At 44.4% G+C, this 15,911-nt stretch overlaps 1 protein-coding gene across 1 annotated transcript; it reads right to left on the reverse strand.

Moving 5' to 3' along the window:
- Positions 1–1,719: 1,719 nt before the first annotated feature.
- On the reverse strand, positions 1,720–15,681 carry pak1ip1 (PAK1 interacting protein 1). The gene is made up of 10 exons (XM_041842977.2): positions 15,359–15,681; positions 12,176–12,338; positions 11,506–11,626; positions 11,171–11,245; positions 11,017–11,069; positions 10,466–10,611; positions 9,996–10,093; positions 9,745–9,841; positions 2,989–3,118; positions 1,720–1,875 (listed from the first exon to the last, which is right to left on the reverse strand). The coding sequence occupies exons 1-10, from the start codon at positions 15,434–15,436 to the stop codon at positions 1,742–1,744; spliced, it is 1,095 nt and encodes a 364-aa protein (XP_041698911.2). The 5' UTR covers positions 15,437–15,681; the 3' UTR covers positions 1,720–1,741.
- Between the last annotated feature and the right edge of the window lie 230 nt (positions 15,682–15,911).

The raw sequence follows: 15,911 nt of genomic DNA on the forward strand, positions 1-15,911 counted from the left end.
TGGGCGAGCGATTTTGCTGATGTCAACATTGTCAGACAGCTCCATGGTGGCAGTGGGGTTATGGTATGGGCAGGCGTAAGCTACAGACAACAAACACAATTTCATTTTATCAATGACAATTTGAACACACAGAGATACCGTGACGAGATCCTGAGGCCCATCGTCGTGCCGTTTATCCAACCGCTATCACCACATGTTTCAGCATGATAATGCACGTCTCCATGTCGCAAGGATCTGTACACACTTCCTGGAAGCTGAAAATGTCCCCGTTCTTCCACGGCCTGCATACTCACCAGATATGTCACCCATTGAGCGTGTTTGGGATGCTCTGGATCGACGTGTACGACAGCGTGTTCCAGTTCCTGGCCTCCTGTAGCTCGAGATATGGACTGGTTTTCTGATCCACGCCAAAACCTTTTTTTTGTCAACGTATCTGTGAGCAACAGATTCATATCTGTATTCCCAGTCATGTGAAATCCATCGATTAGGGCCTAATACATTTTTCAATTGACTGGATGTCCTTATATGAACTGTAACTCAGTAAAATCTTTCAAATTGTTGCATGTTGCCTTTATTTTTTTCAGTAATAAATAAAAAGGTCCAAAGGCAATACCCTCAATCCCTCGTGTTCTTAGACACTCCATTGTGGCGACTACCATCCACTCCCCTACAGACTAAGCTATTTTCACTTTTTATTATATCTATTTTCATTGATATGTTTTGATAGGAAAATTGGATTGATAATTGAGTCCATTGTCATTGGGATCCATCAGTTTGATAATATGCATAGATCATGCAATGACAATTGACAGGAGGAGGACATAGAAGCTGTTTATAAAATTAGGTCTGTCACCTCCTAGTGGCAAATAAATCCAGAACAGGGTTTCCCAAACTCGGTGCTCGGGACCCCAAGGGGTGCACGTTTTGGTTTTCGCCCTAGCACTACACAGCTGATTGAAATAATAAACTAAATCACTAAGCTTTGATCATTTGAATCAGCTGTGTACATTTAGGTCATTTAGCAGACGCTCCTATCCAGAGCGACTTACAGTTAGTTAGTGAATGCATACATGTTTTGTTTTTTTCATACTGGCCCCCCTGTGGGAAACGAACCCACATCCCTGCCGGCCAAACCCTCCCCTACCTTGGACGACGCTGGACCAATTGCGCGCCCGACCCATGGGTCACCCGGTCGCGGCCGGCTGCGACAGAGCCTGGACTCGAACCAGGATCTCTAGTGGCACAGCTAGCAAAAAAATTAAAATGTGTACCCTTTGGGGTCCCGGGGACCGAGTTTGGGAAACCCTGTTCTAGAAGACCACATTCTATACAAAATCTCCACACCAAAAATACCAGCCCGGTCTCATAGACTAGACGTAATATAGTATATGTAAATCCGGGACACTGAAATTCGTATGATATGTTACGTTTTGGGATGGTTACTTAAGGCGAAAAAAACGAAAGCAGGGTGGTTGGTCGTATAACGCAAAACGTCTAGCAAACCAAAGGTTACGAGTTCGAATTTCATCAGGGGACAACTTGAGCAACTTTTCAACTACTTAGCATGTTAGCCAACCCTTCTCCTGAACCAAATTGCAAATTCATAACATGAAACCACAAATTAATACATACCGTACGAAACGTAACATATCATCCTAAATGGAGTGTCTCTGATTTACGTACAGAATAATACGAAATGATCTGAGACCTGGTTGAAAATACTATTAAAAATATATTTTTATTAGGTTTTCAGCTTTTTTCCCCCACCATCTTTCTTCTTCTTCTTCTTGGGTGAACCGTCTTCCTCTAGGACCACTTCTACAGTTGAGATCCTGACCCTCTTCTTCTTTGCAAGCTCCAGAACATCCTTGGTGTCTGTTGGGGATGACCGAAAACAAATCACATGATATTCTCATGCTATATATAATGCCAGAACAATATGCATTTAAGCACTCAAATATGTTCGCGCATCACTTTCTATAAAAGAGACCTTCATGTTTAAATTTAAAATGGTTTCTCTAGTCCAGAGTTTCATCCAGCCATTCCACATATTAGATCTAGTCCAACACACTATAACAGATGCGATACAAGACAAACATAAGTCACAAGAATTCATTTATCATCATTCAAAATTGGGTAGTGGAGTCAAGACATATTCAGGCTAGCAGGTCTCCACCCAGTAGAACCAAGACATATTCAAGCTAGCAGGTCTCCACCCAGTAGAACCAAGACATATTAAGCTAGCAGGTCTCCACCCAGTAGAACCCAAAAACTGAGTGAACCGGTGATTCGTAACGTTTGTCTCAATTTCCTGACCGACGCGTGCTACATTTGGGTCGGTTTGGTGTCCCGCAGACCGATGCACTCATATCTTGAACATTTGAACCGGGGACCGATGTGTATGGGTCAATCGTTATCCTTACCGGGTAAACAGTCTGTTTAGCTATCATTCCACTCCGGTCATGCTAAACATTTGGAATATGACACGGAGTGAGTACAAGGAAGGAAATGTTATCTAACAGACTGGTACCCAGGCTATATCCCAGTCCCTCCAGCATTAAATCATTAGACTGGTACCCAGGCTATATCCCAGTCCCTCCAGCATTAAATCATTAGACTGGTACCCAGGCTATATCCCAGTCCCTCCAGCATTAAATCATTAGACAGTCCAGTACTTTGAGAGGTTGTCCCAAACTTCTCTTTGAGTACTTAGCCATTCAACATTTATTTAGAACTATTACACTAGTAATGGTGAAAAGCCATCCCAGGACTGGGATAACACCACCAGTCTTTATCCTACACAACTGATTCCACTAATCAAAGGGTTTGATGATGAGTTGATAAGTGGAATCAGGTGTTTAGTTCTGGGGCAAAAAACTACAATGTGCACCCTTTTGGGTCACCAGGACCAGGATATGAGTGCATGACAGTCGCTATTGGATAAAATGCTAAAAATGGCACATTGTTATGAATGAAGGAACACAGTACCTTGAGAGGTTGTAGGTTCTGTTTTGACCTCCGGGGGAGGCTCCTGTAGGTTGGTGGGCTGCCACACGGCCAGACAGGTCAGCCGAGCTGTGGTATTCACCTTCCCCAGGAGGACTGGAGGCTCCAAGGACTGGAACAACAACAACAGACAACCATGAGATGAGATGAGACTGTATTTATTTAGTGCCATCACTCGTCTCCCGAGTGGCGCAGTGGTCTAAGGCACTGCATCGCAGTGCTAGCTGTGCCACTAGAGATCCTGGTTCGAATCCAGGCTCTGTCGTAAAACCACTAACTGTAAGTCGCTCTGGATAAGAGCGTCTGCTAAATGACGTAAATGTAAATCTCATGTCAACTCCTGGAATTGTCATGGTTACTTAGACTAGTAGCAAATACAGACAACAATGAACATCGATGACATCACTGATGAATAATACAATGATGTCATCATTAGAGAAGCATTACTGTTCTTCAACCCTGGAAACCCGTTCTAGTCCTACAGAGATGGTGTGTAAATGCTTAGTCTTGTCATGCAGAGATGGTGTGTAAATGCTTGGTCTAGTCCAGAGATGGTGTGTAAATGCTTAGTCTTGTCCTACAGAGATGGTGTGTAAATACTTGGTCTTGTCATCCAGAGATGGTGTGTAAATGCTTGGTCTAGTCCAGAGATGGTGTGTAAATGCTTGGTCTTGTCATGCAGAGATGGTGTGTAAATGCTTGGTCTTGTCATGCAGAGATGGTGTGGAAATGCTTAGTCTTGTCATGCAGAGATGGTGTGTAAATGCTTGGTCTTGTCATGCAGAGATGGTGTGTAAATGCTTGGTCTTGTCATGCAGAGATGGTGTGGAAATGCTTAGTCTTGTCATGCAGAGATGGTGTGTAAATGCTTGGTCTAGTCCAGAGATGGTGTGTAAATGCTTGGTCTTGTCATGCAGAGATGGTGTGGAAATGCTTGGTCTAGTCCAGAGATGGTGTGTAAATGCTTGGTCTTGTCATGCAGAGATGGTGTGTAAATGCTTGGTCTTGTCATGCAGAGATGGTGTGTAAATGCTTGGTCTTGTCATGCAGAGATGGTGTGTAAATGCTTGGTCTTGTCATGCAGAGATGGTGTGTAAATGCTTGGTCTTGTCATGCAGAGATGGTGTGGAAGACACCTTGGTCTCAATGGGACATCCCTTCCTAAATAAAGGTTTTAAAAAATGAACAATTCTAACTACTCTGGAAAGGGCAGAGAGTGAGAGGTCATGAGCAGATGGGCTCCTGCATTTTTCAGCATGTTTTCACAAAAAGATAGATTTAGAGTTGGATAAACTTGGATTTTTCCACAGGGACATACAGTGGGGAGAACAAGTATTTGATACACTGCCGATTTTGCAGGTTTTCCTACTTACAAAGCATGTAGAGGTCTGTAATTTTTATCATAGGTACACTTCAACTGTGAGAGATGGAAAAAATCCAGAAAATCACAATGTATGATTTTTAAGTAATTAATTTGCATTTTATTGCATGACATAAGTATTTGATACATCAGAAAAGCAGAACTTAATATTTGGTACAGAAACCTTTGTTTGCAATTACAGAGATCATACGTTTCCTGTAGGTCTTGACCAGGTTTGCACACACTGCAGCAGGGATTTTGGCCCACTCCTCCATACAGACCTTCTCCAGATCCTTCAGGTTTCGGGGCTGTTGCTGGGCAATACGGACTTTCAGCTCCCTCCAAAGATTTTCTATTGGGTTCAGGTCTGGAGACTGGCTAGGCCACTCCAGGACCTTGAGATGCTTCTTACGGAGCCACTCCTTAGTTGCCCTGGCTGTGTGTTTCGGGTCGTTGTCATGCTGGAAGACCCAGCCACGACCCATCTTCAATGCTCTTACTGAGGGAAGGAGGTTGTTGGCCAAGATCTCGCGATACATGGCCCCATCCATCCTCCCCTCAATACGGTGCAGTCGTCCTGTCCCTTTTGCAGAAAAGCATCCCCAAAGAATGATTTTTCCACCTCCATGCTTCACGGTTGGGATGGTGTTCTTGGGGTTGTACTCATCCTTCTTCCTCCAAACACGGTGAGTGGAGTTTAGACCAAAAAGCTCTATTTTTGTCTCATCAGACCACATGACCTTCTCCCATTCCTCCTCTGGATCATCCAGATGGTCATTGGCAAACTTCAGACGGGCCTGGACATGCGTTGGCTTGAGCAGGGGGACCTTGCGTGCGCTGCAGGATTTTAATCCATGACGGCGTAGTGTGTTACTAATGGTTTTCTTTGAGACTGTGGTCCCAGCTCTCTTCAGGTCATTGACCAGGTCCTACTGTGTAGTTCTGGGCTGATCCCTCACCTTCCTCATGATCATTGATGCCCCACGAGGTGAGAGCTTGCATGGAGCCCCAGACCGAGGGTGATTGACCGTCATCTTGAACTTCTTCCATTTTCTAATAATTGCACCAACAGTTGTTGCCTTCTCACCAAGCTGCTTGCCTATTGTCCTATAGCCCATCCCAGCCTTGTGCAGGTCTACAATTGTATCCCTGATGTCCTTACACAGCTCTCTGGTCTTGGCCATTGTGGAGAGGTTGGAGTCTGTTTGATTGAGTGTGTGGACAGGTGTCTTTTATACAGGTAACGAGTTCAAACAGGTGCAGTTAATACAGGTAATGAGTGGAGAACAGGAGGGCTTCTTAAAGAAAAACTAACAGGTCTGTGAGAGCCGGAATTCTTACTGGTTGGTAGGTGATCAAATACTTATGTCATGCAATAAAATGAAAATTAATTACTTAAAAATCATACAATGTGATTTTCTGGATTTTTGTTTTAGATTCCGTCTCTCACAGTTGAAGTGTACCTATGATAAAAAATTACAGACCTCTACATGCTTTGTAAGTAGGAAAACCTGCAAAATCGGCAGTGTATCAAATACTTGTTCTCCCCCACTGTATACAGGATTCTACCCTCCACAACATAACATTCACTACAAATCAAAACTACAAATCAAACGCCCGAGTGGCGCAGTGGTCTAAGGCACTGCATCGCAGTGCTAGCTGTGCCACTAGAGATCCTGGTTCGAATCCAGGCTCTGTCGTAGCCGGCCGCGACCGGGAGACCCATGGGGCGGCGCACAATTGGCTCAGCGTCGTCCAGGGTAGGGGAGGGAATGACCGGCAGGGATGTAGCTCAATTGGTAGAGCATGGCGTTTGCAATGCCAGGGTTCGATTCCCATGGGGGGCCAGTATAAAAAAAAATTATGTATGTACTCACTAACTGTAAGTCGCTCTGGATAAGAGCGTCTGCTAAATGACTAAAATGTAAATGTAAATGTAAAACTCCAAACCTACAACCTGATTATGTTACAAAATTACCTGGATGGATTCCTACTACCAAAGATTCTTATTTCCAAGGTCTATACAGCAAATGCTCTGGCAAACCAACGACCAGCAAAAGAAGCACAAGAAACCTGAAAACACCTTCCAACCTGGAACTGAGTGAACAACGTTTAGTCTGTTATATCCTTCTTCGGCAAGACAGATCTTCCAAAGGTGGTGGAGTGGAAATCTTTACCAAGGAACACCTTCAGGGCTCGGTTGTCTCCACCAAGTCGGTCACCAAACAATTTGATTTTCCGGTTTTAAGCATTAAAAACTTTCAAATAGCTCTTGTTGACTGTTGCTGGGCGTTATCGTCCTCCATCAGCACCGGCCTGTACCCTACCTGCCCTAAGCTCTCTCCTGGCCCCTTACACAGCACCGGCCTGTACCCTACCTGCCTGAACACCAGCCTGTACCCTGCCTCTCTGGTGGCCTGTCCCCTAAGCTCTCTCCTGGCCCCTTACACTAAGTCTGAATTTGTCCTGCTAGGTGACCTAAACTGGGACATGCTTAAACCACCTGACCAAGTCCTAAAGCAATGGGACTCCCTAAATCTTTCTCAGATTATTACCAATCCACAAGGTATGACTCCAAACACCCAGAAAAGGCTACTCTCCTTGATGTTATCCTCTGGTGTTTTCTGTAATGACCTTAGTGATCACTGTTTTACAGCCTGTGTTCGTAATGGCTGCTCAGTGAAACGACCTGTCCTGATTTGTCATAGACGCTTGCTAAAAAACTTTAATGAGCAAGCCTTCCTTCATGACCTGGCCTCTGTAAATTGGTATAGAATCAGCTTGATCCCCTCTGTCAAAGACACTTGGACCTTCTTCTTTGATATTTTTAGTGTTATTGTTAACAAACACGCCCCCATAAAGAAAATGAGAATTAAAAACAGGTTCAGCCCCTGGTTCGACCGTGATCTGGCAGAGTTACTCCACCTCAAGAATTCCATTTGGCGAAAGGCTCGGCACACTCATATTCAAGCTGACTGGCTCTCGTTCAGGCAAATGATAAATAAGTGCACTCAGGCTATCCGGAAGGCCAAAGTTAGTTACTTTAAGGAGCAGTTCTCTCTCTGTGGGTCTGACCCCAAGAAGTTCTGGAAAACGGTGAAAGACCTGGAGAATAAACCCTCCTCCTCACAGCTGCCCATGTCCCTTAATGTTGATGATGTGGTTGTTACTGACAAGGAGCACATGGCTGAGCTCTTTAAAATCACCACTTCATTAAGTCAGGATTCCAATTTGACTCAGCCACGCCTCCTTGCCCGTCCAACACTTCCTCATCTCCCAGCCCTTCTAGTGCGACTAGCCCTGATGCTCCTCCCTCTTTTTCCCCTGCCCCGCTACAAAGTTTCTCCCTGCAGGGGGTCACTGAGACCGAGGTGCTAAAGGAGCTCCTTAAACTAGACTCTGGGTCAGATGGTTTAGATCCTGTCTTCTTAAACTAGACTCTGGGTCAGATGGTTTAGATCCTGTCTTCTTAAACTAGACTCTGGGCAGATGGTTTAGATCCTGTTTCTTAAACAGACTGGTAGTAGACCCTGTCTTCTAAACTAGACTCTGGGTCAGATGTAGACCTGTCTTCTTAAACTAGACTGGGTCAGATGGTTTAGATCCTGTCTTCTTAAACTAGACTCTGGGTCAGATGGTTTAGATCGAAAACCTGGGTCAGATGGTTTAGATCCTGTCTTCTTAAACTAGACTCTGGGTCAGATGGTTTAGATCCTGTCTTCTTAAACTAGACTCTGGGTCAGATGGTTTAGACCCTGTCTTCTTTAAGGTTGCATCCCTTATCATCACCAAGCCTGTCTCTGACCTTTTTAACCTCTCTCCTCTCTGGGGAGGTTCCCATTGCTTGGAAGGCAGCCACGGTGCATCCTTATTTAAAAAGGGGATATCAAGCTCATCCTAACTGTTATAGGCCAATTTCTATTTTGCCCTGTTTATCAAAATTCTGAGGAGAATAAATAAAACAGGTACGTTAGTGCTGGAACAAAAACCTGCACCCACCCAAATTTACCTCGACATGATGGTGTTTCTATCAACTATAATCCCATCAAAACTTGTCAATAATCAACTGACTGGCTTTCTTGATGTCTATAGTATTCTCTCTGGTCTGCAATATGGTTTCCGCTCAGGTTATGGATGTGTCACTGCTACCTTAAAGGTCCTAAATGATGTCACCATTGCCCTTGATTCTAAGCAATGTTGTGCTGCTATTTTTATTGACTTGGCCAAAGCTTTTGATACGGTAGACCGTTCCATCCTTGTGGGCCGGCTAAGGAGTATTGGTGCCTCTGAGGGGTCTTTGGCCTGGTTTGCTAACTACCTCTCTCAAAGAGTGCAGTGTATAAAGTCAGAACATCTGCTGTCTCAGCCACTGCCTGTCACCAAGGGAGTACCCCAAGGCTCGATCCTAGGCCCCACGCTCTTCTCAATTTACATCAACAACATATCAAAGCTGCAGGCTGAGGTTAAATCTAGACTTGGTTTCCTCTATCGTATTCTCTCCTCTTTCACCCCAGCTGCCAAACTAACCCTGATTCAGATGACCATCCTACCCCATGCTAGATTACGGAGACGTCATTTATAGATTGGCAGATGTTCTTTACCATTCGGCCATCAGCTTTGCCACCAATGCTCCTTATAGGACACATCACTGCACTCTATACTCCTCTGTAAACTGGTCATCTCTGTATACCCTGTCACAAGACCCACTGGTTGATGCTTATTTATAAAACCCTCTTAGGCCTCACTCCCCCCTATCTGAGATACCTACTGCAGCCCTCATCCTCCACATACAACACCCGTTCTGCCAGTCACATTCTGTTAAAGGTCCCCAAAGCACACACATCCCTGGGTCGCTCCTCTTTTCAGTTCGCTGCAGCTAGCAACTGGAACGAGCTGCAAAAAACACTCAAACTGGACAGTTATCTCCATCTCTTCATTCAAAGACTCAATGATGGACACTCTTACTGCCAGTTGTGGCTGCTTTGCGTGATGTATTGTTGTCTCTACCTTCTTGCCCTTTGTGCTGTTGTCTGTGCCCAATAATGTTTGTACCATGTTTTGTGTTGCTACCATGTTGTGCTGCTACCATGTTGTGTTGCTACAATGTTGTTGTCATGTGGTGTTGCTACCATGCTATGTTGTCGTCTTAGGTCTCTCTTTATTGTAGTGTTGTGGTGTCTCTTGTCGTGATGTGTGATTTTTCATTTATTTTTAATCCCAGCCCCCCGTCCCCGCAGGAGGCCTTTTGCTAGGCCGTCATTGTAAATAAGAATTTGTTCTTAACCGACTTGCCTAGTTAAATAAAGGTTAAATGTTTTGTTTTTATGCAGGCCCTTGAGGGCCACAGCGAATGAAAGCCGAGGACAGGTGGTACATACCTCAAGGTTAAGTTTCCACATTTTGATGAAGCCATCGTTTGACGCAGTCACCAGAACACAGAAGTCCTCCGTGGTGAAACTGTCCACTGATTTCACCCTAAAAAGAGAGAGAGAGAAGTGAGACAATATTCTTCTTCCAAACTTTTCACAAGAAACATCCAAGAATTCTATCATCATACAATGTATGTTTATATACTAAATATTGATTATAGCAGGGGAAGGAGTGAGACCATAGCAATTATTCAACGTACCTGGTTTCATGAGCCTCAAACTCACATAGCACCTTCTGAGTGTTGATGTCACACAGCCGGACTGTCTCGTCGTCCCCCGCTATGGCCAGGATGGAATTCTGACGACAAACAAACCATTTCCACCTCACTTACTCCATACAAAAAGGGACAACAAAAAAATGAACCGCTACTTGCAGGTGGATAAAGGTTGTTTCCCTTCTCACATTTCATATTCATCCATCCGTGTTCTTTACGGTTCTTCGTGTATGTGTTCTACTGCGCTTTTGTGCAGTGCGTAGATTTATGCATCAAGCCTAGTGACCACCATTAACCTGCACCTTGACGGTCACAAATAGACGCATGTGTTTTAAGCAAACTCTTTATATGCACACCGTTGTGTTGATCACTCTAAACTAAATATGAACTTTAGTGATTATTACATTATTATCCTTTAAAAAGCCCAGAACTATACCATTCTTGATATAACTCACAGTGAGGAACTTGATGGATGAGATCCTCTTGGGGTTGATGATGGTTGATGCCAGAGTAGCTGTTTCCAGGTTATAAACGTCCACCTTGTCGCTGATCACTACCACGTACTTATCCCCCTCAGGAGACCACTTCACTATCACCGCATCTAGGGGAGAGAAAGGTAGAGAGAGAAATTGACATTATTCTTTTACAAATACATTTTAGTCGTTTAGCAGACTTACAGTTAGTGAGTGCATACATTATTTTTGTATTTTTCATACTGGCCCCCCGTGGGAATCGAACCCACAACCCTGGCGTTGCAAACGCCATGCTCTACCAACTGAGCTACATCCCTGCCGGCCATTCCCTCCCCTACCCTGGACGACGCTGGGCCAATTGTGCACCGCCCCATGGGTCTCCCGGTCGCGGCCGGCTACGACAGAGCCTGGATTCGAACCAGGATCTCTAGTGGCACAGCTAGCACTGCGATACAGTGCCTTAGACCACTGCGCCACTCTGGAGGTACTGAAGCATGTGTAATGGTACATAATGGTCAGAGTGATAAACTTACTCTGTTTTATGTTTTTGATGAAAGCTGATCTTCCGTCGATTAGATTCCACGTTCTGCAACAACAAAAGTGTCAGTCAACTTAGTTGCAAGAGAATGTTTTGAACACCTACAACAAGAACTGAGAACCAGAATGTACTCAAAACAGAAAGCCAACCGGAGTGTCTTGTCTGTGCCGACAGTCAGGGCCAGTTTCCCTGAGGGATGGACGGACAGTGACGTAACATGACCCCTGAGGAGAATAAATAAAACAGGTACGTTAGTGCTGGGGTGGAACAAAAACCTGAACCCACCCAATAGCTCTCCAGGGTCAAGAAGAAGACTATTGATCCATACGAGACTGTTTTTACCCAACAACCTCAGATACACACATACGTCATGTCTCAGCAACTTGTGAGCTCTGATGGACTTGAAATAGAATATATATATATAATTTTGGAAAGTTACTGGAATTTTGCAACCCTAATAATTTCTGAGAGAGTGACAACTTACTTGTGTGCTCTGATGGATTTAAGACACTCCCACTTCTTGGTGCCCCAAACACATAGCAGCCCATCCTGTCCTCCACTCAGCAGGTGGGAGGAGCCATAGAACTCCAGACAGGAAATGGTACCTGAACAACGATTAAAACAAGGAAACCTGGGGGTCAGGGGTACTTAAGTCTTCTTACAGCAGCCGTGACACTTGGGGACAATGTTTTGACCGATATCAGTGGCTTGCCATGCCTAAAGACCATGGACCACACAATAATGTTGTTGACCGTGTCAGTGACTTGTCAATACTGTACGTCTAAGGAATAGACAGTCAAAACGTAGCCGTTGCAGTCATAATTCAATGGTGGATGCAATTAGTGAGGTTTCTTCAAGATTCTCAGATTGGGACCCGATTGTTGCTGTAGCAGGTGATATTCTGCAGCTCTCAAAACCCTGAACATTAGTAAACTGATTTCCAAAAAGTGGCTTTCCAGAACTCACCGTCGTGGTGCAGCAACGTTCCATTTTCTATGCTCTTTACCTTTACACAAATGTGTTCACCTGATTGTGGAGTCAACGGTTTTCCATTGCTAAACGTTTTGCTACAGTATGCGACTAATGAATACACCCGACGCCGAGATGCAGCAGAGCTCCATGTCCTATCCTCTTCTCCATGTCGTATCTCTTACCGTCGTGATGCAGCAGAGCTCCATGTTCTATCCTCTTCTTCATGTCGTAGATCTGGATGGTCTCGTCTCTGCTTCCTGTAGCGATGTACCTCTCGCTGGTGGCCACCGCAGACACTGAGGCAGTGTGGGCGTGGTGGGTGAAGTCTGCCGTGGCTGTCCACTCCTGCAGATAAGACGACAACACAGCATGAAAGCTGCTTCCTAACAGCTGTCAATGGGTTTGGATCAATAGAGGCAGTAAAGGTAGTTATATCAGTAGTTTAGTGATGGTAGCTAACGCCTTTATCAAAGGGGTAAAGGGGCGATAGAGGGATGAATAACATTACCATCAGTTGAGTGTGACTGTGAGTGTGAGTGTGAGTGTGAGTGTGACTGTGACTGTGAGTGTGACTGTGAGTGTGAGTGTGACTGTGAGTGTGAGTGTGACTGTGACCGTGAGTTTGGGTAAGCTGAAGAACTGTTTAAAGATCAACACTCCCCCAAATATTACTGGAAGAGCCACGAGACTTGTAACGTTACAACCACACCAACTCAACACCATCATAGCTAGCTAGCAGGGTGGGGTAGATTACAACCACACCAACTCAACACCATCATAGCTAGCTAGCAGGGTGGGGTAGATTACAACCACACCAACACTATCATAGCTAGCTAGCAGGGTGGGGTAGACTACAACCACACCAACTCAACACCATCATAGCTAGCTAGCAGGGTGGGGTAGATTACAACCACACCAACACCATCATAGCTAGCTAGCAGGGTGGGGTAGATTACAACCACACCAACATAGCTAGCTAGCAGGGTGGGGTATATTACCAACACTATCATAGCTAGCTAGCAGGGTGGGGTAGATTACAACCACACCAACACCATCATAGCTAGCTAGCAGGGTGGGGTAGATTACAACCACACCAACATAGCTAGCTAGCAGGGTGGGGTAGATTACAACCACACCAACACTATCATAGCTAGCTAGCAGGGTGGGGTAGATTACAACCACACCAACACCACCATAGCTAGCTAGCAGGGTGGGGTAGATTACAACCACACCAACTCCACCATAGCTAGCTAGCAGGGTGGGGTAGATTACAACCACACCAACTCCACCATAGCTAGCTAGCAGGGTGGGGTAGATTCCTTTCTAAAATGTAATCCGTTACTAATTACCTGTCCAAAATTGTAATCAGTAATGTAACGTTTAGATTCCCCAAACTCAGTAACGTAATCTGATTACTTTAAGATTACTTTCCTCTTAAGAGGCATTAGAAGTCTAAAATGAATATTACCAATTGAACAACAACTATTGCAGGATCAATCAATGTTAGAGTTTACATAGTTGGCCATAAATGGATGTTGCGTTTTACGTTATGGGTTGGTTATGTAGGCTTCTTCTAACCCATTGCTTTCTACTACATACATTAAAAACCAAAGTCTCAAATTTCCAGTCATTCCAATTCCTTTAATACCCCTTGATTTTCAAGAATAGGACTTGGAAATATGGAAGTATATATTAACCGAACCGTTTTACCTCAGTATAACCTAAATAAACGAAGGACTTCTAAGCATGCCCTACTCCGGTTGTTTCGGATGTTGTCGTCATGGAGACTGATTGGGCTAATTGCTTCAAGTTGAAAAAAGAAATGCTGCTCTCATGGCTTATATTTTGGGTTTTCATGGGGTGTGACAGTTTAACTAAGCTCATTTATAAGTTATATTCTTCAAGAATCAATGGGTATATATCATTAATGTAGAAGTCCAATGTAGCAACTACAGATTGCCCCTTTAAATCTTTCAAAAGTGCGCGAGTTTCATCATGTGTCAGTTTCGGCCTATGGATATTTTTTTGGGGGGGATTCAGCACGAATTACATTGAGCAATAAAAGCCCCACTCGCTGTCTTCTTTAATTAAAACTGTTTTTTGACAGTATGGAGCACAACCCCACAGAGGAGTTTAGAAGGGAGTAACCCTCAAACTTCATTCCATAGGCTGGGATCCGCACTATGCAGCTGTTGCCAGAGCGCATTCCTCACTGGCTGTCCACTGGTCGCAAAAACAACGATTGATCGGCAGCTTAAACTTCTTCAATTCAACCATTACTGGGGTAAAATATACACTAGTGAACAGACATCCACAATCCGTAAGGTGCAAATAGTTAAATGAGAGAGCAGCAGTGTGATTCACATTAATTATCTCTGTAGATATCAATAATAAGTGATAGCCTACAGGCGATACGGCTACACCACTGCGGTCGTCCTTACTTACCTCCAACCTGTATTGAAGTTGGATAATGTTTGGATGCCGACAGCAGTCGCACCATTGGAAGACATATCTTGGACTGTTGCCTAAAACAAAACTCCTTCTCTTTTCCCGCGATCCATCAAACACATGTGGAGTCATCATAGTTGTCTCTAACATATGGTCAGACTCGTTCAGGTGGAACAAACTTACATTTTAGTCATTTAACAGACGCTCTTATCCACGAACTTATGCAGTTAGTGAATGCAAACGTTTTTGGGTTTTTTTCCATGCTGGCCCCCTGTGGGAAACGAACCCACATCCCTGCCGGCCAAACCCTCCCCTACCCTGGACGACGCTGGACCAATTGTGCGCCGACCCATGGGTCTCCCGGTCGCGGCCGGCTGAGACAGAGTCTGGATTCGAACCACGCAGTGCCTTAGACCACTAACACAGTGCCTTAGACCACTAACACAGTGCCTTAGACCACTAACACAGTGCCTTAGACCACTAACACAGTGCCTTAGACCACTAACACAGTGCCTTAGACCACTAACACAGTGCCTTAGACCACTAACACAGTGCCTTAGACCACTAACACAGTGCCTTAGACCACTAACACAGTGCCTTAGACCACTGCGCCACTCCGGACTTCAACGCTGATTTGAATATCATTGAGAAAACAGAAAGGTGTCAAATAATTGTTTTCGCGAACATACTTAATTTAAATTAATCCTAGATGTAATACTTTCGTTTTTAAAAAGTATTTGTAATCTAATTACAAATGTTTGTTGGTAATGTAACGGGTTAGTTTTGCTGTCATCCTTTACATACTCCACAACCCTGCTAACTAACGCTAGTCGGTTAGCAAAGGTAAACAGTATAGTTTGTCATATGTACAGGAGAATCAGGGATCAAAATCAAACAGAGAAACTGAAGCAACATACCTCTTCTCCCGTGGACACCCGGTAACCAAAGGCGATCTGCTCGTAACTTCCAGCAATGAGTTCTATTACGGGCCCCATGCTGTCCTGAACTAGCTAACAGGAGCTAGCTAACAATCAAACGTTACTTTCTCACGTGTTTCTGTTGAGATTATTCCGACTCTGTCCCCGGAGACAATCAAAACCGTAAAGGGTAACTGTTGAAATTTACGTGAAAAACATGAGCTGACAGAAATATTATTTTAACTAGCTATATAGAGTAGCTAGAAAAATGCTTTCGTGCTTGAAAACGCATGTCCCCAGGTTGGATGTGTGCGCATGCGTGAGGGTAATATTCACTTCCGAGTTCGATGTTCTGGGATTTCAAAATAAAAGTCAAAATCATGTTGGGTGCGTCTCTTCTCGGTGATGCCTCTTCTCGGTGATGCCTCTTCTCAGCTGTCTCTTCTCAGTGATGTCGACATTTTCTGTTTCCCATCGGGCCAGTCATGACATTTATTATCCAACGTACTTTACACGCATAAAAAGGTTGTATGGAAGCCACTTGCGCTCCCGA

This window comes from Coregonus clupeaformis, chromosome 21 (genome assembly GCF_020615455.1).
Source record: "Coregonus clupeaformis isolate EN_2021a chromosome 21, ASM2061545v1, whole genome shotgun sequence".
NCBI lineage: Eukaryota > Metazoa > Chordata > Actinopteri > Salmoniformes > Salmonidae > Coregonus > Coregonus clupeaformis.

Excerpts from the sequence above, each read along its gene's own strand:
- pak1ip1 (XM_041842977.2), bottom strand. The coding sequence starts at position 15,436 with ATGGGGCCCGTAATAGAACTCATTGCTGGAAGTTACGAGCAGATCGCC. Across the intron at positions 10,094-10,465 it reads CATCCATCAAGTTCCTCACT|AATTCCATCCTGGCCATAGC; the intron begins GTGAGTTATATC and ends GTTTGTCGTCAG. Across the intron at positions 3,119-9,744 it reads TGTGGAAACTTAACCTTGAG|TCCTTGGAGCCTCCAGTCCT; the intron begins GTATGTACCACC and ends TTGTTGTTCCAG.